Here is a 22,949-nt window from a genome sequence, read left to right on the forward strand (position 1 = left end):
AATATAATTAGCATAGAGACTGATTTACATGCTAATTATTAAAGTGTGTAATGAGTTAAGAATTACTCAATTTACAATCACTTTATAGAATTCGAACCGTCGAATTTCATCAGAAACACATATTCCTGCTTTTATTATGTGTTAATTAAGTCAATTCTTGCCTCCAAATTTTCTAATTCTTCCACATAAAATACAGTCAAACCTCTGAACAACGGCCACTGACGAAAACTTATAAATGGCCGTCGTGTGCAGGTTATTTTGTACGCATTAAAAAAGTAACGTTTCTAGAAAATGGCCGCCGTTTACGAGTGGTCGTTGTTGGAGGTTCGACTGTATCACTGCACACCCTCTTGGTAGATCGCCCAAGATTCATAAAGATATTCCACACGAAAGTATCGTTATACAGCAAAAACGGTAACTTTCGACAGTGTCGTCCATTCTAGATTACTCAATCGTCTACAGAACGTGAAGACGACGACCGCGAAAGTGGTTTTCGAAAGTTCTTGTTTAATTATTTTTATTTTTCTGGCTGTTATATTAACAGAGGAAAAGTATGGCGATCGGTCAAAAAGTGGCCCCTTGAAACGTCGAGAAATATTTTAAAAAATCAGTTTTTGCTGTGTTTATGGATGTTTGTGTGTGTTGGGTACGATTTCGTTCATCCATTTTGAAGCTTGATAACTCCTATCCCTTTTGTCGAGAATTTCTGATATTTTGCAGGGAGGTTTGTGTATTAGGAGCAGTGATGATATTAAATGTTGGCGGTTAAAGGCCGAGGGGTGGTGGGGAGATAAAGGGGGTCGTGTGTCGTATCTCGAGTAAGGTTGGACTTATACTAAAATATAATAACGGATAGCGCTACCATAATTTTAGATTATTTTACGAGTTATCTTTTATGAATACGCTATAAATCCTCGATTTTAGAGACCACTAATTACGAAAAAAAACACTTTTTATTTATTAGCCAATAGAGCACGTTAAAAGAGGTTGGGTCAATGATTCAATGCGTATAAATTACTTACTTAATGTACTGTGCATTAAGAAAAACAGTGTTAATTAAAAGTGAACAAGTATTTTATCCACACGATAAATAATTTTATGCAACCTGTTATTGATTAGTTACACAGAACATTTACAAAAAATATATAATAATGAAACTTTTAGTCTATTTAAATTTGTTAATTCCCATTACACCTAAAAAACAATTAGTGGTGTAGATCAATAGTCATTAGCAATGGTTCCCCCTAATTACTTCACTTTTGTTTCAACAAAACTCTAAAATGATAAATGTACCATAATCAGGGGCGTAGACGGAGGTTGCATATGGTGCTGCAGCATCCCGTTGATATAAAATCAGTTTTGTTAGCATGACTTCAATTAGGTAAGGTTAGGTAATTAATGTAATTCTAAGTTGATTGAGTAACATGAAAAATAACAGGGGGCAATGCCTGGTCCCTCTGAATCCACCTCTAACAGCACTCATATCCTCAAAATCAAAAGTGTATAAAATAAATCATACAGTAATACAATAGGGCATAATCAATTAACACGCGTAGAACAGGAAACGAGGGATTTAGTTAACCTCTTCTTCAGTGTCGGTCGGAAAGATGAAATCAGAAGAGTCGCCCAAACTGTGAAATGACTTATGGATAATCAGGTCCCCCACTCGTTGGCTGAAAATTGAATCCAGGTGGCCGTTTTGAAGGTTCTACCTCCAGATTTAGAGGTGAGTTACATTTAAAAGTGTTTTTAGGGATTTCTAAAAATAATTATTTCCGTGTTCTAAAAATCTTTAGTTGTAAATTAATAAAATTTAAAACTAAAGGTAAAACTTTCTAAAACTAAGTACTAATTTTGTACAATGTTTTTGCAGTGAGCAGGAGATTGTACAAGATTGCCAGGATTAGGAATTTCTTCCAAAATTTACGGAATTCAGGTATAATTTAGGGAAGAAAGGCATTTGTTTTGAGAGTTAAGTGTGGATTGAAATTAAGAAAGGAACCTACCAAAATTTTGTTTTTTCAAAACAAATAATCAAATTGGATCGAGAAAAACAGCAGCTGGAGCAGGAGTTTCGGAGGTTTTTTGGATGTATTTGCTATCATACATGGAGGTTTTTGGAGGTAATTTGCTCCGTATTTAGAGGTAAGAGTTACACAAAGCGGAAGCGGTGAAGATTCGTGTTTGAGTAACACTCGAGATAATTTTTTTAATGCATCAACACCAAACCTTATTGCAAATTACAAATTCAACTTTGTTTACGGAAGAAGGGAATTAAAACAATAGCGTAACAAAATTGAAATTAGTAATAGAAGTTTTAAAGTTATGATCAATGCGGGATCTTAATTGGAAAAATTGTTTTGGTAGCGTGTAAATTTTAAAATAATCGGTAATTTTATTATCAGGACAGCCCACAGAATAACGGAGGCCTGGGGCAAAGTACATATTGGGGTTCCTACAGGGAATTTAATTATTATATTAAAGAACGTAAACAAAACAACCATTGTAAATGGGACCCCCATTTGCTCGGGGCCCAGGGCAATTTGCCGCTTCCCTCTTCTAGGTGTCCCTGTTTACTATTATTAAATTATTAAACATAATTTGCCAAAGTTATTGTAATTAAATAAATAATAAATATTGATATCTCCATTTAGTAAATTTTCTTTAATAAATATAAAAAATTCTGCATGAAATATTATCGTATTTTAATGACTTTTTTTGATATTTATTTTCTCATTTAAAAAACACTTTTTATGTTTTTAATTATTTAAAATGATTTTACTAATGCCACTTAGAATAAAAAGCATTAATAAATAAATAAATTAAGAAAAATCAACAAAAAACAGAAGTCATTTTTATTTATTTATTTTAATTAAATTAAAAATATTATTTTCAAAAAGTAATGAAAAGAAATGAATAAAAGATACATCCAAATAATAAATTAAATATTTTATATTTTAATAATAGTCAGAAAATAAATTAAAAGACTAAAATATTTTAATGTAGGTGAAGTGTTTCAGTCAATTCTACCATAGTACTCCACTAAAGTGTATTTTAATTTCTATTTTTAATAAGAAAAACGTAGAAAATTTAAATAAATGTTTTAACCATAATTTTAAAATATAATTGATCTATTATTAAGCAGCGTAATAATGTAACTAGATATAATTATTTTTTAATTTAGTACAAATGATCTGGAAAGTAATTTTATTATATTTTTTAAAATAAAAGAAATGCTTTTATTAGTCGTGCTCTTTGAGATTGAGTGTGGAGCCACCCCAATCATCTTCCACCATACACCGTACAGGCGTACATCAATACAGAGCATTTACCCACACGAACATCGCGATTAAGTGCTATATTTGGTTATTTTTGTAAGATTTCGGGGTGGAGCGGGATGTGGGCTGTCGAGTTTTCAGCCTTCTGTTTAAATTAGAAGCGGATGAAATTAAAGTTGCAAGATTTGAGACACGATTCAAAGTAAATCGAATAAAAGCGCTTAAAGAAAGTAAAATCACATCCGAGATCTCAGTAGAGCCGAAATTGTACACTTTTAACGTCGATTTGACGTCATCTTTCCAGTTTTGCAATGAACGAGTTTAAAAATGACGTCAAATTGACGTAAAAGTACACTATCTCGAGCCTCTCCATCTGATTCTTATCATCGTCTAGAAGATTTTCTTCAAATAATTTCCGATTCGTTTGTTTTAAAACAATATTCTTAAAGAAATTCAATTGAAATACTTTTACTTTACATTATAAAATTGATTTTAAAAATGCAAAAATTTGTCTTTCCAGTCAACAAAAACTTTTAATCTGCAGAATGGAACTTGCAAAATTTCGAGAACTGTCAATTAGCTTCACTAATTGAATTAATACGGACTTAATTCGAATACCGAAATAAATAAAAAAAAGCAAAAAAGTGAAGTATTTTAAACTAAAATCAACATTCTAATTAAATATTTTGCGACAAAGAGATTAAATATTTCTTTTTTTTTCACTTCAGTTTTTGTTGATTTTTTCTTCTATCTCAAGGGGGTTTCTTGTGTTACGTCGAACAGTACCATATTGTTTAATTTCAATAAAATAAGATCCGACTATACTAATCGCGGTGTTGACACAGGACAGAACAAATAATACTTTAATTCGAGTAATGGAAAGTCCACATATAATAAAAATAAAATAAGTAATTGTCTTCGGTTTAGGCTGTTTTAAAATTACTCGATGAGTTACGGAGGGCCATGCAATACAGTAGAGCATCGATTATCCGACCGCGTTCTAGTCGGCAAATTGAAATGTCCGCTAGTGACGTGGCGCTACAATATTTGGCTGTCTCGGCTACTTTAATATTATTTTTTTAAATTTTTGGGTGTTTTAGCTGGCAACACTGGCTCGACCGTGAAAGGGAGGCCGGTATTTAAACCGAGCTTAATTTTCTATTTTCTTTAATTTTGTATTTATTTTGTGCAAAATAAAGAAATAATTTTTAACGATACAATAGCGACGATTGTTATTTTAAAAAAAGTTTGTTAGGCTTAACATCGATGAAAATTCAACGCGAAGTAGGTTAATAGCGATATACTAAGGTATTTTTTCATAGTTTTCGGTTATCCGACCAACCTCAGTCCCCAATTGAGTCGGATAATCGATGCTCTACTGTATCTTTTACAATTCGATTTATTTTTAATTTTAATTCTTTTCCGTCGTTTTAAAATTACCTAATGGATTTGTTTGAGGATTAGTGAAGAATATGTCTGAATTCCTTTCTCACTTTCGTGTTCTTCGACACGAAAGTGAGAAAGGGATCAGAGATTAAAATAAAATATTTGAATCTCTGAAAGCTTTCCAGAACAACGAATAAATTTAACTATATTAAGCCTTAAATTGATTTATTTTTTAAACTCTTTTTTCTCCCGTAGGCACTGGGGGGGGGCTTTGTAATCGTATCTATTGTAGGTTCGGCCCCTGACACACGCAATGCCCACAATGGGGTTCCTCGAACCAAGGCTTGACATATCCTGACATATTCCATGAAACAATCAATAATAAATGCAAAGTCGGGCAAGCACGTATTATTAATATATTCGTGGGCATGATATCGATTATACTTTTCTTCTAATAGCGATAAGTAAATAACTACGATTTTTTAAAATAAAATTAATTGTTTTTCTCTATGAATTTGGTATTAAAAATTCTGACGATTGTCTTCTTTGTTAAGATTTGCATTAGATTCGGCAGCAGTACGAGAAGGCGTTTGATACGTACTCAAATACAGGCTTCTACTATTTTAACATTGTCAATGTTCACAAAGATTCGGTTGGCGTTTTTTGAGAATTTTAAAGTTCGCTTAGATTTTAGAAACGAACCCACCAATGGCCGAGTGGATACAACACTGACAACTAAAGAGGAGCAAATCTTCCATAGAAAGTGCTCTCGGGAGGCACTCCCCGGGCACGTGTCGCGTTGCCTTAATTCATTGCTCCAACTCTTAAAAGATAGAAGAACTTTAGCATCTCCCAAGTTATGCAATTTTAAATCAAACATTTCTTCTGATTAATGATCAGATTATTTAAAAATATTAATAAACATGGCATTTATTTAATATGATTTTTAAAGAAAATAAAAATCGAGACTTAACTTGTGCCATTTGTTATTGGTATCAATTTATTTTCTCACGCGCTCCCTTTAATTAAAATTCCTGTCAAATAACCAAATTAAGGATAGGTGAATTTGTTGATTAATTTATTTAAGGGAAAAAATTTATTTTTTAAATATTTCTCTCATTAAAAACCTTTTTGTTCCAAAGCTAAATTCTAATTAAAGAAATATTTATTTAAATTACTTAATTAAAAACTATAATTATCTACGCCTTAAATGAATTTTCTAACGCTTATTATAATATATATGAAAATTACTATAGGAAAAAATTAAATTGGTTATTAATCCACAATAATCTCGAGAATTTCACGAAATCGCCATTATTTATAATTTAATTTTGCACTCGAGCATCATCTTCCACAAGTAGAAAGCTTATTAATAATTTATTTAATACGAAAATTTTATAGATAAATATATAATTTTTAAGGCCAAAATTAAATATTTACATTAATATAATATATTTCGAAATTATATACTTTTATAGAGAATTTTTGGAATTCTTTTCAGACGAAACGTGATTTGACGGAGACTGGTAAACGGTTGAAATATTTAATCAATTTTTGCTTCATTAATTTAATGTCTAACGTTTTAATTTTAATTAATTAAATTATTAAAATTAAACTGATTACCTGTTGGTTTAGGATTTGGTAAATTTGGTTTTGTTACCGACGTGACGTAGGTGATGACATCAGAAAAGGGTGAAATACTACTTGCAGTTTCATTAGTCGAAGTTAATGGTGTCATTGTATGCTCCGCCCACATAATCGCATGACAAATGTAAAAGATTGATGCGATCACATTACTAAAACGTAAAGTTTCGAAGACGACGAAGTTAATGAGATCAGCTTCTCTTCAACACGAAATTTTGGAATTAATCCTTTTTTCCTAAGTAACTGAGTGCTGCCAGTCACTTATTCCACATGGCACTGTATTGTTTCATACAATCCAAAAATCATATATAACGAATACATAATAATGATTCTGCGATGGTGAGAAACTAGTCCGCACGTTGCTGGAGCTCTGTAAAGAAGAATACGAATGCCTTAGTTAACATAAAGGACTCTATTCTCTTATATCTAAAGCCGGCTGGAGGTTTGCGGGTCCTCCGGAAAACGATATTGGAGGGGGCTGAAAATATTTACCAAACGAAATTTTCTTGGAAATTTGAAAGTGTCGGGCCCCTTTGAGCGCGGGGCCCGGGATCGAGGCCCGAAAAATCGACGTCTGGGCCGGCCCTGCTTTCATCGCGTAAGTTATATTTGTCTCGATACTTCAGAATATTATATCAATATATTCATTGATTTGGTTTCGAAGAAAATGCTGAAATTGTTAGAAAAGTGGGATTTATAATACAAGGTTGAAATCAAAAAACATTATTACAAAATAATAAAAAATGATTAAGTCTTTTATTTGATTTGAAAATGTTATTTCAATTGAATAAAATTCACAAAATACGTCGACTGAAAATAAAAAGTTTAGACTAAGTTTGTAGGAAAGTGATGAAATGTTTATATTTCCAAACCATCTTTTATCACTGTTAACAATACCAAGCATGGGATTCTTTGAATTCACATAAGTTACAAGGTTGCCACTTAAACATCTATCCACGGGCAAAAGAGATCTTTCCGGCATTGAAAGGTTACATTAAGTTAGGTGTAGACAGCAGAGGACACAAATACACCAGCTATTACACCCGACACGCACCCGACCGCTGCAATCTGCGACCATCACTACATGCAAAAGATGCCATACGACACTTTGAGTGGTGCAACATTGTGTTAAATTTACAGCACCACGAGTCGCAATTCCTTCGGTACATTTTATGGCCCGACGATGTACTGTTTTCCCGGAATGGAGTGCATAACCGTCGTAATGTTCGCCACTGGATACAGCTGCTCCACTATCCACGCGACACCAATTGCGTTTTACCCTAAACGAATGGTGTAGAATTAGGGGTGAGCAGCCTTCTCGGTCCCGTATTCATTTGTGGCATTTCATATCTGAACATTCTAAACACGACCGTGGACGAATGGTCCTATGACTTGCCGTTGGCGCAACTACAGTAGGTTTGGTACTAGCAAGAGGGCACGCCACGTCATTCCCGGACAGACGTACTGTACAGTTCGCTGCAAGCATCCTAAATCCGCAATATTCCCATTTTCCACTCTTATATCGAGCACAAATTATTATTATTATTATTTTGATATATTTTTAAATATATTAAAATAATTTATATTACAACTTAAAATGCATAAATTAGTATAACAAATAACCTGTATAACGTATCCATAATTCATATCATTTCTATGTTAAATTAATGAGTAACACTTTATTTTCTATATTTTATGCAATGAAAACAAATTATCTATTGTGCTCTTAAACATATTTCTAATAAATTTTTCATGATTTTGAGTTTTTAATTGAATTAAAATACAATAAAAATAGTACTCTTAAATTTTAATAAGGCACAGAATTTATAAGTGCCGATAAATCTTAGTTTCTTTGTTGGGTTATATCGTCTTCAAATTAAAGATTAAACAGCGCAGGGCTTTGTTTGAAAATCCTCTTTTATTCATCAGTGCACGAACCCAGGTCTTACGTGTATGTAAATGGATAACCCAAGTATGCGTACTGATCAGAAAAAAGGATTTTCAAAAAAAAAAATCCACGCGTTATTTATACGCAACTGGAAAACAACGTAACTTAACAGTTTTTTAAAACTCTCATCCCTGCAGTACTAAGAAGACAGAAGACCATTGTGGCAAACCCACTGCGAATTCGGTAGGCCACAATGGGTAGGCCGGATGGTGGATGGAACCCGATATATCCGGAGGGACCATCCTCCGAAACATTTCTGGCGTTTTCGACTCGTCCGGATACCATCCCGGACTCCCCAGAGCGGTGGGCCGCCACTTTAACCACTGGTACCTCCGGCTGTCGGCCTAATAGTTGGAATAAGTGCAACGTGGTTCTATAATAGCAAAAAGTAAATTCTTTAAATAAATAATAAAATATAAGATATTGAAAGCGATATTTTGAGGGTCAAATAGCTATTACTTTTTTACGAATACGATTCTTTCATCTGTTTTCAGATCACAAAGCGGCCTATAAAGGGCCACGTGCGGCTTCTGGACCACATTTCGAGAACCGGCGAATAACTTAACGTTGAAATACACATAAAAGTTGATCGTACATCTTATAAGTCGTAATAAATCTAATAAAAATATTCACCTAAAAATTTGAAATTAAGAAAAAACAAGCTTAAAGATTTATTGCTTTTTCTGAAAATCGTCCGAAAATACAAAATCTCATTAAAAATAAAAATAAGTTAAAATTATTCAGACTTTAATTTACGACCACTTTTAACTGTCCTGTACAAAATGAGTTGCTGTAAAATTTTACTGGTAACTTCTAAAAATTCTCACTTGAGTAAAAGTGGATATAATCCGGCAGTTCCCAACCTTTTTCATGTATAGACCCCCCTTTTAAGAAATTTTAATTATATTGTACTTAAGGTGGTATAAATTATATTTAAGTGGTACAACGTTAAACAATATTAAAATATTATATACAATATACACTGTATCTAATTTACTCATTTACCCCCCCCATCCATTGGGAAGCCGTGTTATAAAGAAATATCAGAGCCAGAACTTGACCAGTATATTTTTTATTGCAGATGATCGAACATTAAACAATTTAATTTTCGCCCCTAAACTATTCCCTCGTTAATCGTCTCTCCGCTAACTTTGCGTAGTAGCGAGATGAGAAATCGCCCGACTGACCAGTTTTTTTTATTTGTTTATTTATTTTTTTATTCCAGTTTTACTTCGATGACACGCGCGAAATACCGTACTTAAATTTGACGCATTTCTTCGGAGGGAATAAAAATTTCTAAAGCGTCACTTTGATTAAATTTCTTTTTTTCCAAAAACGCCTCGGTTGTATTTTGGATTGGATTAAGAATACTCGCGAGAGAAAATCATTTGTTTATTAAAAACGTATTGGTCGAAGAGATGAGTTATTAAATATGTTAAAAAGAAAATAGTCCGCTCTACAAAAAATGTTGTGCGTTGATTTTCAAAATTCAATTTTGGCCAATCTTTCCAGACGAATCGAAGATGCCGTATTTAATTAGACTGGAATAAGCCCACCAGTTGCCGATAAAACCACTGAACGGTGGTCGTGGGTTCGCATCTCGTCAACGGGCTGGCCACGTCGAGATTTTTGGGTTTTCTTCACGTTAGTAACGTCTAAATAGGAGACAGTTTCTTTTAAAGGTCCTCCTGGAGGCATCTTCCTGCCGCCCACGTGTCGTGTTACCGTAACCGAATAAACCGAAACCAAATTGTAATAAAATTACATTGAAAATTATTTATACGAGATAGATCTGCCGTGTAATACAATTACGGTAGAGATTCGATTTTCTCAACTTGATGGGACCAAACGGCCGTCGGATAAACGAAATTTCGGATAATCCAGTGTTTTGGATGCTTTAGGAACAAGACAAGACTGTACATTTAAAGTTTCGTGGGCAATAAATACTATAATGCAATTATTGTTTTTGTAGATTAGTTAATTTACTCAAAATCTGACGTAATGCTATGTATGTGACCTAGTTTCCTGGCGCTACAACCAACGGATGACGTAGTGATTTCCTGTTATATGGAGTTTGGTGTCTGGATAATACACAGAGAGTTTCGGATAATCGAGTTTCCACCGTATCTATAATAAATATCATTATTTGGCTGCCGACATCGTTTTCCTACCTGGTCCTCGACACGAAATGCCATCGTCGACTGAATTAATAAAATCACACGACCCTGGTAACTTCGTTTAGATTTTTCTGAACTTTCTTCGCCTGTCTAACATCCAAATACGAGCCAGTTTCCGATAGAAAGTCCTTTCCTCGGTAAATCGCCTTCGTGTTACGTTGTGTTCCCCGTCGAACTAACCGATTAACGCGAGGAACCAATAAGAAACGGCATCTTCATTTAAACTGCTTAAAACTTTCGGAAAGCAGCGTAGAAGCAATGGTTATCTCTACTAGAACAATGGCTCTTAACCACAGATTAGTGGGCTCGAAATAGAAGCATTTTCTTAATTTTATGTTATTATGCGAAATTGTTCATTATTGTGTTAAGAAAGAAGCACGTGTTTTTTTATTTTCTTCTGTAATTTTATTTTATGAATTTAAAAACATTATTCCGGAAAGAGATCCACAATCTTCACCCGATCGGAAGAGGAAAGTTGTTAAGAATCCCTGCACTAGAAGGAGCCGGCTTGTTGGTACACTAGGATGAACTTCGCCCTTTGCTGTTTGCTCGGTTATTTCTAGCATATAGAAAAAGAAGAGAGAAGTAAAAGAGAAAAATGGCTAACGGAAATTGGGTGAAGATTCCTCCCAATTTTTTTTAACTGCTTCAATTAGAAAAATTCGAAATTACTTATAAGATTTGTTTCCAGGAATAAAATTCATGTTATAGTTTCATTGATAACTAAGAGAGCCATTACGATATAACCTCCATCATTATGAAAACAAAACAACATGTATGAATGCTACAGCAGTATTATCTGAAATTCTATATAATGTTTATCGACGAGAAAATTCCGAATATTTTCTTCGGCCGACGTCATCAACTTACAAACGTCTAGAGACTTCAAAAATCCAACTTTGTAAAAGCCAACGTAAATAAAATAAAATGTCTCTTCGATTGGTAAATAGTAAGTTATATAACGAGCTAAAATAAAACAAAAAATTGTAAGTATTATATATCAATAGATAAGTCTTTAACATGATCGGGAAAGACAGAAAATAAAATCTAACTTGTCTTAAATATAAAAGTTTTATCTCAAAATGATCTCAAACAGAATTTGTGAATAATAAATATATTCCAATCTATAACGCGCTTACCCGAATGATAATATAAATAAGGCAAGGAGCCCATAATGGCATACCCGAGCAACCGTATAAAATAAGACAGGTGGCCCATAATGGCTTACACCAACGATTTATCATTTTGAATCGTTTAGGTATGTCATTATCGGCCTCCCGCTTTATAAATTACATCATATTTATTAAGCATTAATTGAATTTTTCCAAATTTGCTTCTCGTGTCTAACATCTAAATAGGAATCAATTTTCCGTAGAAAGTCCTCCATTGTTATATACCAAGTTTGAACTATGATTTTCGGCAATTCCAATATTTTTCCAAGTTATCCCCCTAGACTCTAGATGATAGCTTAGCCAATTCTCGAGGAAAAAATTGGAATTGATCAAAATAATAGTCCAAACTCGGTGGCCGTAATAGGTCCCCGCCTTATTACAAAATATCTCAAAATTTATGATGCAAACTTACAAAAATCGCTTCGATGTTGAAGCTTTTTATATTAATTAAATGCTTTTATTTATCTTGCTTCGCATCGCGACCTCAAATCTTGCAACTCAAATTTCATCCACTTCTAATCAAGATAGAAGGCCGAAACTTCGAAGACATACCTAAGACGATGCATTTTGATGACGTTATAGGGGTGGACGGATTCCCACCATCCTCTCCATTCCGAAACCCGATAAACGTAACCAAATATAGAATTTAATCGTGTGTGGGTGTAAATGCATTGCACCGTTGTGTAAGGTGGGGGTGGTGTCAACTCCGCCATACACCACCTCTAATCTGAAAAAACACGACCGATATATATTAAAATCGTATTTCTCTAATCTATTTAAAAAATAATGCAGAAGAGTGAAACAACTTTTGTTTTGTTGATTAAATAAATATTTTAAAAAAAATTTTAATATTTACATTACAAAATATAATGTAAATATAATTTAATTTCAATTTAAAATATTAAATTTCAGAAAAATAGTTGGCTAAGCTTGGAATTTCATTGCGCCATCCGAGATGCTACAGCTTTAAAAGTATGTTACAGTTACGTCATACGATATTCTTTTGTATCCTGGTGTTATACGAAATTTTACGTATGTGTCGCGATTCGTACGGAAATGTAAGAAAGAAAATTAATGAAATTGCTGACAAAAATGAATTATCAACTAAACATTTCAACCTTTTAATGTTTAATGTTAAAGAATTTGGGTGAAAGGGTGAAAGGTGAGATTTTTATGCAATACCTGCTAAAAATAATTAAATCTGTAAATTATTTAATAAATTGTTTAAATATTTATATTTTTGGGTCACGTTTTAATTAATTTATCTGTAAAACAGTTTTAATTCTTCTATCGAGAAAAAGTGTTTTCTGTTGTAAACCAAACAAAGAAAAGTCTGTAATCAAAATAACACCGTTGTTATATTGTATTTTAGTATATATTTTATAAGGGATTGTCTTAGTGTTCGTTGTATTAGGGGATGGCAAGTAGTGTTTAAGTGACTTGGCTCGTATAAAATAAAAATGAAATTAAAATGAACACAAACGCTTTTTCTACAAATAGTAAACTTTGATTTATTTACATTTCAGTTCGTTCATTTTCAAAAAGATTTATAAAACTAAGCAAGTGTTTCGGTATCCGATGGCTATTTTCTAGGCTGATAATTTAGCAAATTAAATTAACCAAACTTGGTTAAAATTAATGCGCCAACTTTAGAATATCTGTCAAATTAAAATGTACTCTACTATAATTTTATCACAAGATGGCGGACCAGACATTTCCATCATCTGCCAAGTGCTTTTATAAGATAAAAGCCAACGCATTAATCAAATTTCCTTCGAATCTGTGTTAGCATTGTGTAATATAAGTTAAATTAATCAATAGAATATACCAACTTCTGCTAAAAATTAATTAAACAATACAAAATAAACACAATAAATCTTATTTTAAATGTATTCAAAATGCATACTATGAAAATATTTCTATGTTTATTTTTTATGCTAATATTTGCGTCAAATACACCAGAAACGTCAGAGCTTTCCTTATCTCTAGTTTTCGTGTAAACACGTCAAACGAGCAATTTCAAATTCTTCCACCCAGGTTCATTGGGTGGTGCAGGCATCCTAACGATTTAACTCGGTACGTCGAGATAAATCCCAACGGTGACACGACGAAATGAACTAATAAATACTCCACTTCTGCGGTATGTAACTCCGAATAGTGCATTACCAGACCTCCGACATTCTTCAGCTTTATTATATGTTAACGATTTCAAATATAAAAAATAAGCTCGGCCCTCATTATCTACAAAGTGCCGTCCGCTACAATATTTTATTTAAAGTGATTTTTGTATTGTTAATTATTATAAAAAATTCCAAACACTTAAAGTTATTATTATTTACGATTTCTTTAAAATCGTAAATGATAATAACTTTAAGTTTGATCCCACTCGAGATACGACACGCGGTCTTTCTCTATCTTCCCATCCACTCGACGCTTAACTACCAAAATTTACTAGCACCAATGCCTAATATATAGAAATATATATATTTGGCTCATCCAGTGTTGAGATATAAAGAAAAATAGACGTCGAACCACACAAACACTACCCACCCTATACATACATACACCCAGAATTTTGTAAAAGTTTTCACATTTTTGGACTCGTCAAGTGTGAGATATGCGAAAAAATATAAACAAAGGATGGAAAAATATATCTGAAGAGGTCAAATTTTTACCTCTTCGCCTACAGTTAGTAAAATAAAAACTCAAAATATTATTTCTATTTTTTAAAAAAACTAATGGAAATAAAAACAGATTTTTTAATTGTACGAATTCTGTAAAATTTTAATTAAATCCGCAACAACAAAAGAATAAAACAACTAGTTAAATAAGATAAAAGAAAATAGGTTCCGAGGTTTTAAAGATTAACAAAGCGTGAGGGTTTTCTAATTAGATTTGAATGATGTATTATCTAAAGAGCATGTGCATCCTCTGAAATACAGAGTACTTTAATTCGGATAAGAACAGAGTAAATAATTTAACGTGTCAATACGTGCATTATACATTCGCATATTGAAAGAGCAACCAACAATATGTGAAGGGTGCAGAGAATCCCCTGAATAGGATTTAAAACTTATGTTCGAATCTTTTATTTGCACCTGCATTGTTCATAGAAAGTCATTATTTTCGTTTTTCTCTTGCGAGGAGAAACGGGGAAAAAACGATAATCGTCGGGTCTACTTTATTGTTTATTGTAAAACATAATGCAGGAATTTATATTTATACAAAATAAAATAATTGTAAAAGTAATTCAAATTAAAATAAAATGTGCAATTTTTTTTGTTTCTTAAATTCCTGCCAATTTTAAATGTAATTCATATTTAATTTAAAAAACTGGCAACGTTGTTGCTGGATTTTCCTGCCATTTTATTCATTTTTATTCCTGATAATTGCTAACGTTACTTTTAAGTCTGCAGATCGGTTCGGAGGATATTAAGGGAGTAGGGCTATATCTCCCGAACCAATGGTCCGATTTTCCTGAAAATTTCTGAAAACATTTCTCTCTAATACACGCACCTTTCTGCAAAATTTCATAAATTTTTAACAAAATGCACAGGAGTAATTAAGCTTTAAATTGGATGAAAAAAGTTGTGTCACACACACACACACACACACACACTAACATCCCTACGTGCAGAACAAACCCCCAAGTTTTTTTTTTTTTTTTGAATTTTTCCACGTTTAAAGGTCTCCTGAGTCCAAAAATGTAAAGTCTTCGGGGAGTGATTTTTTTTACCCATCGTTATACTTTCTCCCTCTTATATAACAACCGGAAAAATAAAAAACTGAACTTTAATTAACTTATATTGGTTAATTTAAAACGAATGACGTTATTGGCCGTAGTTTATTATAATAAAAAAGCACACTTAATTAATAAAACATATTCGTAATAATAAATACAACAAACAAATAATAAAGCACAATATAAACAAAAGTAGAAAGTACAGCAAAACCACAGATTTTGCTATAAATACTTTTGAATATTTTAATATATACAAGTTTAATGTGCTTTTAATTAATTAAACGTTTGTCATTATCAGATAAAACACGAGCTAATCGATTTTAAAAAATTATTATTATTATTTTCTCATATTTAATAATTATTTGTACCTTAACCGCATTTCGATATACGGATATAGAGGAAAACCATTATACTGATAATTATATTCACGAAATCCTTATTAGGAAACCAGTTAATAAAAGGACCGCGAAGTTAAATATATTAAAATATTCCCTGCTGATGGTAATGACAATTTTCCAGATATTGAGTCGTACACGAGTATTGTGTGCCACACACACGTGTTCATAAAAGATGATAATCACATTTGGAATAATTGCGAGATGCTGTTCTAGTTTAGAAGTAAATGAATCTCGCTGTCTTTGTATACTCAATTATATTATAAGTGGTTAAGGGTCCAATCGAGTTTTTTGAACTTGCTGTGGTCACTTTTAGCATTAGTGGAGAAGAAGCAAACATCTAAACACTTGATTGAGCATCAGCTTGATGACATGGAAGAGAATGTGGCTTCCATTAAGTTAATTACAAAGAAGATGAAACAAAGTTCCTCCACCATTCGGGATCAAGATGGATTATCTCTCGGTTTTTCTTCTTAATGATCATTGGTTCCACCTGATTGGTTTTGTGTGCGGAACAATAACGATTTCATTTATTCGTGCGAAGATTAAACGTCAAAATTTCTAAAGATTCGATCATTTAGCCTTACTCCACAGGCTGGGAATTTAAAGCTGTGCCTTAATTCGAAGAATAATGCACAAGTAAATCTTAATCACCGCTCTATTCAGGTTTCGTTTGTTCGCTGTTAACGAATCCTATTCATCATTTCAACACGTACAAAGTCAGAGATAAGTCGTTTAGCCTTCTCTTATGTCACATATTAACAAGACGTAATGAAATTATTGCAGGAATCAACGGAGATCAGTGGATAATTTGAAGGATCGATGATGACATTCGATGATTACATCCACGTAATTGTTTTTTGAGGCTAATATCTTTCAGTGGGTAATCGTGATTGATTTTGGATGCACCGATATCAAGCTACGAGGGTTCACTGGCCCCGTGATAGAAGACAGTATCTGATGGACAGTAACTGTTAGGCACTAGTAGTGAAGTCGACAACAACCATCCATCACTCTAAATGTGAAAAATGTGCCTCAATCACTTGTTGAAAGCGTATTTGTGCCGTTATTTGGAAAAAATAGCAAAATAATAGCTTCCGATGCTGCTTTATCTCTGGTTTAAAACCTTTTACCGTTTAAAATTCCAAAGAGAATCATTTTTAATTTCGTACGGATAATGATAACTGGAGACGATTGTGGAAATTTTAAATTTCCGGCAAGGTTATTGACCTAAACATTCGCCTTTAAATATCATAATCTCTCAGGCAGAATTCTGCATAATCATTTACTGGAATGATGGAATATAATATAGCAAAAGTGAAAGAAGTAGAGGATTTTTCTTTCTTTTTTTATTAAATACCGCAATTTGTTCTTGTTCATTGATTGAATTGTGACCGAGACATCGTTCCTCGAGAAAATCGATATAGAAAAAAGCTGTCAAAGAATTATGTTGAAGAAATAAAAGAAATGAATGAAAGACAAATATCGGAGTCAGGAAAAATACCATTTTTTTCTAATCTTTATCTCTCTTTTCGAGTCTAAATATTGTTATCTCGGCTCTCACTTTATTATTAATTATCAACTGAGCATTTTTCTGTTTAAAAATGTCATTTATTCCCGAAAGTTCTTTTAAATAAATGATAAAAAATTATTACATGCCGGGCGGCAATTTTTAATCATATTTTTAATTTATTTAATTTAAAATATATGCTGGCCACCTCAAATTAATGGCTTGCCCCTGTACATCATACTTTTCCCGATAGCAACAGAGTCGTGCCGGTCACCTACGTAACTCCGCTTTGGGGAAATTTTTCCATTGAAATCACGTGACTTCCGGTCTAGATGGGAATTTATAAGTCTAGAAATTTTTTCGAGTCGCAGCCCAGCGATGAAATATCGATTTTTTTATTATTACTGTATTATAATGCCTTTAGAGAAGCCCATTTATGTTTAGAGTATATTTACGCTTAATTGTATCGAAGAAAAAGATATTAAAAGTGAAGTTACAGTTCATAAAACATCTCGAAAACTCGGTTGAAATGGCATTTTAAAAATTGTTTTCGCTGGTAAAGCTGTAAAGTAAATATTCTCCGACATTACGCGAATGGGTATAGATGCGTGGAGTATATAAATTGTTAAAGTATCTGATAAATTAATTTACAGCATGGTATTGTATATGAAAACGGGATAATGTTATAGAATACGATAATAAATGGAGCAATTTATGGGCATTTTATGAGAATGTAACCTCGTAAATTGTTACCGAGGTTAAAAGAGGTTAAAATTGCGCATTGCCCTCCAGAGACTACGACCCGAAGCAGTTTAGGAGAAAAATTCTTTTCACACCTGTTATTGATGAACTCTATACCCGTCGTTTAAATTGTATTTTGTATACGAACAAATACATATTTACGTGGATATAAGAAAGTAAGTATTTTCATCGGGAAAATCCGAAAATAGCAATTATTAAATGGATAAAATTCTAGTTTTACGGAACGGATGCGGTTCGAAAAGAGCTAGAATTTCGTTTATACCCTGGAGATTATGCCTAGAATGCGCGCAAGTTTTTCGCTTTCGCTCGTTTTCACTTTGAAAAATGACCCTTAATTTAAAAATCAAGATTCTCAGATTATATTTTCGCCAGTTTCATCATAAAATATAAAAGGTAGATTATATGGAATTTATCACCGTAAGGTGTTACGGGATTACTCGTATAGCTCTAATGGCATAAGAGAGATAAGTATAATGAGGCCGGGCAATCCCCCGGAATGATAAAATTTCCTAGCAATTCTTAAAATGGTACTATTTATAAACCTTTCCGTTTCCTGACTGGAATAATAAAACAATTTATTCGGCCAAGACGATTGTTTAGAGTAAAAGATACAAAATGACTATTCATGGATTTGCGATTTCAGTTGAGAAGATTACATTACTTCTACAGTAATTTTATCTGGAAATCTAGCGAGTGGCTAGAGGATTTCCATTTGAAATCTCGGCCAGCTTGACAAAATAAACTGTCAGAAATTCCCAATGCCGAATGACTTAACTCGAGTTTCAAAACATTTTCGCAACAATTTCTCACGTCAAAAACTTTAAATGTAAAATAAAGTCTCGCGAGAATATTTCATTATTTCACCATTATAATTAATTTTAACCCTGACATATACAAGGAATAATCAAAAACTCGCTTTCACCATTAGCATAGTTAAAACTTTATCCATTAAACAAAGAAATTTATCACTGTCATTAAAGTGTTAATGTAATTAAACGGTGCGGTTTTTCGCAAGTTTTTCGCCCTATATTTTTCTAATAATTAGAAAAATGCGGTTAATGTTCTTTCCCCGTACGAAATTGCACGGTGCTATATCGACATCGATCGCCAGTTAAAGAATTATCAACTCGATATTACCAACGCGAGTAATCTACGACTAATGTAACTCGATACTTGCGTAGGTGTGCCCGAAAACTAATGGAATTGCCGAGATGGATTTAGCCAGGGGCGGATTTAGGGAGGTGCGAAGGGTGCAGCTGCACCCCTTCGTCTAGTGATTTTCCTCTCTGGACCTTGTTCCTTTCTGTAAAGATTTCCGGATCCGCTGTCGTATCTAGGTAAACACACGTCGGTCGATTTTTCTAAGTTACGCAGATGCTCGGGGAATTTTCGGCAAAACTCGTCGTCGGTCAAAAAAATCTTTATGTCAAAGTCCAGAAATAATATTTTGTTTCGTTTTAACAAACAACACGAAGCCGAGAGGAAGAAATTCTGCTTCGTAGCAACGTTATTGACCCAACTTAAATTTGCTTTTAAAATATTTAAAGTAGACAAAAATAGCTGAAAATGTGTGCCGAAATGTAGGCAAATTAATTTTTAATTTAATATTATTATTATTAAATTTACTTTAATGAACTTCTGTATTAATGACCGTGATTGCGATTGTGACTTTAGACGATTCGCATTAAGACTGGAGTATTATAAGTGATTAGAAAGTTGTTTAAATCCTAGAAAATTAAAATTATATTTAGGATAAGACTAAATAAAAATTAAGTACATTCGATTAATTTCGAGTTAATTATATTCCGATCCGTTTATTACCTTTCCATTTCTGAAAGGTAAATTCCCGTAAAAATTTACAATTAATCATGGAAAGCGTTTAAAAAAAGGAATTAATTGTAAATTAGTTTAAGAGCAAATACAAAACGAGCATTGTAACTATACGCGTTAATTGATAATAATTAATGCTTTTTAATTACGGGAAGGAATTCGAAGAAATGCGCGTGCAGTGACGAATTTCCCTTTACGCCCACTAGACCCGAACCCGGAAGCGCAAAAGTTGGGGCGCGAAGTAACGATAATAACAATGAAATAACTTTACAGTAAAACCCGAGTAAACCGGAATCGCGCGGTACCGAATAGTTTCTCCATTTTGGCAGGTTTCGTTTTGAACAGCTTTTGAAACAATCTGTAAGGGAATTAGTACAAATTAAAAGCTTAAGTAGGTGCGCGCTATCAATATACGAATATATTTTACGCTAAAAGAGGGCAGTAGGTTATTAATAACGGGTCTTCGATAGAGATGCCCTTTGCCCTTTCGAAATATAAAATGATTGCAGAATTAAAGTTATAAAATTGAATGACGAACGGAAAAGATTTCATTTCGGCCACGTCCCGAATATAATCATAAAAAGATTCGGCCCACATTTTTGATTATATTTAAAAAAATGGCATTAAAAGTTATACAGAATAGACACGATATAAATCCGAGTGCGTGGGGCGATGCCGCATAATAGGCAATTTTGAGAAAACCATCACGTATAAGGAATGGTGAAGTTTTGATCAAACGATGGATAAAAATCGAATGATGCGCGACCTGACTCAAATCATAAGTCACTGGCAAAGAAAAGAAGCCAAATTATTTTTCGATACAATCTCGAACTTCTCTCGCACATAAAAGAAAACTCGCGCCGATAGAATTTTCTCCCACTGTATCTACTTTGTTCGTACGCGATGTCTGACACGATTATATCGGCATCTGATAAATTCCGGTGGAATAAAAGTCGAAGTAAATTATTTAACGTAACTTCAACGTATCACTCGATGGATGGCCAACGTTTCGACTACTCGCTCGATAAGGACGGAGACGATACTATACAATCGTTACTACGTTACGTTAGTCGGGCGGAATCTAAAGAAAATAAAGAATAATTATAGCGTTTATTTCGAGTTTCGTTGTTTGTATAGGGCAACGTGACAGGTGGCGCTTCTCGTAAGGAAAACTGCCCCCTGTTTAGGTGTTACAAACGTGGAGAAAACACGGAAAACTCCCCGTCACCCGCCTTATGGCCAACTAACGGTGATCGGTGGTTTTATCCGCTCGGCTCCCGCGGGCGTTGTTTTAAATAATAATCTGTGTTTTAACTAAAAATATTTATACTTCCAGTCGTGTTTTTTACTCGATAATACTCGACGTATTTTCGAGTAAATTATGTATTTGCATTATATAAAAAGATGAGCGAACGTCAATTTTTATTAAGCCGCGGTTGAAAATAAATTTCGGAAATTCGAACTTATAAATAGCTTTAATTTATCTCTGCCGTCCAACGCGATCTGCTAGTCGACACGACTGTAAGCGTTAATGAAGGAAATCTACTGATTTTTTGTTTGGTTTCGGTTACTTCTTCATCCAATTTCTATCCGTGCAAAGCTATTTTCGGAACGGAGTAAATTGGCCAAAGACACGTAAGGCTGTTTTCGGAGCAAATAACTTATAAACCTTAATCTGTTTTTAATATTACAAAATATTAACTGCTCGGAAAAGAACACATTTTTATTTTTCTCTTACAGTTTACTCGAATAAAACACGCGATACTTGTTATTTTCTATTCTTTTTTTAAAAATTCCATGTGTTTTATCTGTTTGATATATATTTTGTAATAAAAGAAACCATACATATATATTGAAATCTATTGGAAAATCATTCGCTATCGATGTAAAGAGCAAATCTTTGATATATTTGGAAAGATTTATTTCGAATCTTCCATTCGTAAAATTATGAACGGGTGAATAAAAATTGATGCGTATGACAAACATTTGCTGTAAACAAATCAAACAAATTACATACTTCTTTAATTTCCTTTATATTTTTATACGAAACCAATTGATACGCTCCTGTTAAAGATTTAAAGAAGATCTTCCGTGTAGAGTAGAAGACAAATTTATTTACAATACCATCCAATATTGATTTTCATTTAAATGAAATTGTTTTTTTTTTCCTTATCGATGTTTGATTTACATTACTTTTATATAATATTAAAATTGTTTAAAAGTAATAGTAAACAATGCAAAATTTTAATTACCATGATTCGGTATTAATCGTTAAGACAGTTCTTAATGACCGACATTAAAATTGACTTGTTTATCGTGATTAATAGAGTTTAAATTTAAAATAATGGAAAAAATACACGAAGTCTATGTGTATAAACGCGCAATAAGAATTCTTACCTCTAATATTAGGAAAATTCAGCTGCGGACAATATCTAATGCGTGTGTCGCGTGTTATGTATTTGTTCTATAAGTTTTTACTGCTTCCTTCCGTTCGGGGCAATAAAACGGCCCCCTTTTTAAATCGTGTTTATCACGGGTTCGACCAGGCTCCCGATGGAGTCAACCGGATAACGAGAGACGGGCCCGACGTATCCCGAGATTCTTGACCGGGACTCGAACCTGGACTCCCAGATTGCTGTCGAACCGGTAGGTAGAGAGTGTGCCAGTTTGTATCGCCTCGGCCACGTGGCTGTTAAATTTTCTATAATTTATCAACATCTCAATTATGTTCCAGATCAATGGTTCTCGAGTTTTTCGAGCCAGTGGCGTGCACGCGATTTTTGATAGCGTGCGTAAAGGACATCCTTACCAACGGTCGAATGAATCAAACCACCGAAAGCTGGTAGTTGGTCGCGGGTTCGTGCCTGACCAGCGGATTGGTAACGTGGAGTTTTGGGAGTTTTCTTCACCCGTCTAACACTTAAACAGGAGCCAGTTTCGCATAGAAAGTCCTTCCGGAAGGTATGGCTCGCGTGTTGTGTTGCCTTATGTCATAAGGCAAAACAAACCAGAGAAATGAGAGAATAATATTAAAAATTAGCAATTTTTGTCATTAGATATTGTGGCACCCATACGAGAAATCCGCGGCTAACTAGTGTGACGCGC

General features: G+C 33.4%; 1 protein-coding gene across 1 annotated transcript in view; it reads right to left on the reverse strand.

The window, feature by feature from the left end:
- The window catches only part of LOC136990036 (uncharacterized), a 48,684-nt gene that overhangs the window by 19,005 nt on the left and 6,730 nt on the right, over positions 1 to 22,949 (reverse strand). The window contains exon 2 of the mRNA XM_067288370.1: positions 6,288 to 6,678. Within this exon, the coding sequence (XP_067144471.1) occupies positions 6,288 to 6,420 (133 nt within the window). The 5' untranslated portion in view covers positions 6,421 to 6,678. The remainder of the gene's footprint in view (positions 1 to 6,287; positions 6,679 to 22,949) is intronic.

The sequence above is a fragment of the Centruroides vittatus genome, unplaced genomic scaffold (genome assembly GCF_030686945.1).
Source record: "Centruroides vittatus isolate TY-2023 unplaced genomic scaffold, ASM3068694v2 scaffold_861, whole genome shotgun sequence".
NCBI lineage: Eukaryota > Metazoa > Arthropoda > Arachnida > Scorpiones > Buthidae > Centruroides > Centruroides vittatus.